Here is a 3004-nt window from a genome sequence, read left to right on the forward strand (position 1 = left end):
AGAGTGAATTTGCTCTGTAAATCTTCACCCAAATCACAATGAAAAAAAAAAATTTCCTTTCAAAAGTGACACATACCCTTGCCACATTCCAGTAGCCAGAGGAAATCACCCTGTTGTCCACAGGGGAGGAGTAGAGAATAATTTGATAAATAATATAATTTAAAACAGTTTCACTTCCATAGGACCTTGCATTTTAGATGTTAAATGTGTTGCCAGTCAACAAAAGTGAGTAAATAGTGGGTGAAATCTGTGCCTAAATACCACAGCAGCTTTGAGCTATCTCTCCTTAGGCAATGGGGCAGTAATTCTTTTATTTCTCCAGAGGACCTCCTGACATCCAAACATAGGTAGTAAACCCAATGATGGTCAGAATGTCCAGAATCATTTTCTCATCGCCTGTTCTCTTTCTCCCAAACTCAACTTCTGTGGACACTTGCTTCCTAGGGTACAAGTTGAGCTACTGGTTCCCCCTTCTGGCATTTGTGAAAATTCACAAGTAATGTTACTACATTTAAAAAAAAAAAAACCAAACTCACTGCCTTCAAGTTGGATCCAACTCACAGTGACCCCTCCTTGGGTTTCCAAGGCAGTATCACTACAGAAGTAGATTCCCCAACCTTCCTTCCGAGGAGTGGCTGGTGGGTTATTTTTAAAAGCTTCAGTTTCTGCATTGAAGCTTTCCCTTTCATACCCTTTTAGCTCATTTTAATCAAATCCTACTGCTACACATTGAGGCTTATGTTCTCTTGAGTCAGTTGGATTTTTTTTGCTTCCTCATCTCTGGTGGTGTAGTACCTAAGGCATTTGACTGCTAACCAGAAGGGTAGCGGTTCAAACCCACCAGTCACTCCTCTGAAGGAAGACTGGGCAATCTACTTCCATAGTGATACCATCTCGGAAACCCAAAGAGGGGTCAGTATGAGTCAGATCTGACTCAGTGGCCGTGAGTTTGGTTTTTTTGGTTTTTCATCTTAAGTCATAGGCTTTGACAATATCTTGTCTAGTTTTATCTCTTCAGTGATGTTCTCAACATTATTAGAAACTAGTATTTGTCCCATCACTGAGTTCTTGTGATTCATGTTTTAAATAGATTAGGCCAAGAGGTTAAGTTCTCTACATCGTAATATAATATACAACTAAAACAGACCATAGCTGTTTTTGTCTGTGGCACAGTCCTGCTTTTAGTTCTGAGTTCTCTTGTCTGTCTTATTCCCTGTCAACCCATGACTCTGCTGGAAAGCCTTAAAAAAAAAAATTGAAAAGCATCTACAGTATTAAAATTCATAAATATTTTCATAAGAATACCTTTAAAATGTGATTTTTTATGGGTAGAAATTGTTTATAGATTTGATAAAGTAAGGAAATTAAAGTTACTATCTAAGTTTTCATTAGTTTATAAGCCAGAGGATTCTAACAGCTTACCATTTTTTATGATAAAATGCTGTTCTCTAAAGCAAACGTACCAAAATAATTCATAAATATACTTTATAAAACAGAGTACTTATATGCTCCGACAACATGTACAAATAAATATAATGTTTTAAAGCTTGTCTCCTACTAAACATTGAAAATACCTAGAATACTTGACTCCATCTTTTAAAATAATAGTTCTGTAAAACAAAATCCAAAATATTTGTTCTTCTTTCTTACCTAGATCACAAGAGACACCTGGAGATGGGCAGCCTCCGGCTTTACCACCGAAACAATCTAAGAAAAACAGTTGCAACCAAATTCATTATTCACACTCTCAGCAAGATCTGGAAAACCATATTAATGAAACCTTTGATATTCCATCTTCTCCAGAAAAATCTACTGTAAGTAGCTTCTTCACATAGTCTCACATTTCTTTGAGGTTTTTTTCATCCTAAATGAAATGTCTTTTGTACTTGTGACATGTTTTAGCTGTAAAATATATTACAGTTCTTTCTCTTTGTCAACATAGTTTGGTCATGTATTGTGCTGTGATATAAAACAATTGTGGAATTTTCTTTCTTTTTATTTTTTTTAATTTTTATTGTGATTTGGGTGGAAGTTTAAAGAGCAAATTCATTTTTTATAAAGAAGTTCATACACATTTTGTTTCACGACATTGACTGCAGTCCCCACAATGTAGTAGCTTTCTTCCCACTTCCTCTCTGTAGTTACCTCTTCCCTGTGTCCTTCTGTCCTATGCATTCCTGCCCTTTGAGCTGTCTCTCTGTCCAAATACTGCCCTTCTGTTCTCCCTTGATTGATTGTTACAAGGAGTATATCTACCTGATGTAAATATTCACCCTCCATGCGTGTCTGTTTTTTGGCTGGCAGCCATGAGAGTAAGTTCAATTCCAGGCCTGAAGGGTAACTAAAGGCCAAAAGCTTGGGCTCTATCAGACCAACTAACCTGGTCTTTTTTATGATTTTGAGTTTTGTTCCATATTGTTCTCCCACTCTATCTAGGATCTCCTGCACTGATCCCTTTCCAAGTGGTTGACAGTGGTAGCCAGGAACCATCTAGTTCTTCTGGTCTCATGGTCATATAGGCTGAAGTTCACATGATCCACTGGTCCCTTGGACTAATTGTGTTCATGTGTCTTTGGTTTTCTTCAGTCTTTTTTGCTCTGGATGAGGAAAGACCCATTGTTGCATGTAGATGCCAGCTTGCAAGCTTTTAAGACCCCAATCACTACTCACCAAAGTAGGATGTAGAACAGTGTTCTTGTGTAGTGTTTTATGCCAATTAAGCTTGATGTCCCCTACATCCATGGTCCCGGGCCCACAGGTCCAACAACTTGCTCCATCAGGGTGGTTGACTGTGGCTAAGAAGTTATCATAACTTTGCTCCTTGTTAGTTCTATTTATATGGATATTCTTACAGCACATACAAATACGTATGTAAAATTATCATCTGCCAACCTTATATAGATTGTAGAACCAAGCAACATGAATTCCTTGACAACCTCAATCTTCTCTCCATTTATTGTGATGCTGCTCATTGGTCCAGTTGTGAGGATTTTTGTTTTCTTTA

General features: G+C 37.5%; 1 protein-coding gene across 1 annotated transcript in view; it reads left to right on the forward strand.

Moving 5' to 3' along the window:
- PTPN4 (protein tyrosine phosphatase non-receptor type 4) overlaps positions 1-3004 on the forward strand; it is a 304196-nt gene that overhangs the window by 234519 nt on the left and 66673 nt on the right. Inside the window, exon 15 of the mRNA XM_007937829.2 lies at positions 1655-1814. Coding sequence (XP_007936020.1) covers positions 1655-1814 — 160 coding nt within the window. The remainder of the gene's footprint in view (positions 1-1654; positions 1815-3004) is intronic.

The sequence above is a fragment of the Orycteropus afer genome, unplaced genomic scaffold (genome assembly GCF_000298275.1).
Source record: "Orycteropus afer afer isolate SDZICR_OR568_19922 unplaced genomic scaffold, OryAfe1.0 scaffold00004, whole genome shotgun sequence".
NCBI classification, from domain to species: Eukaryota; Metazoa; Chordata; class Mammalia; order Tubulidentata; family Orycteropodidae; genus Orycteropus; species Orycteropus afer.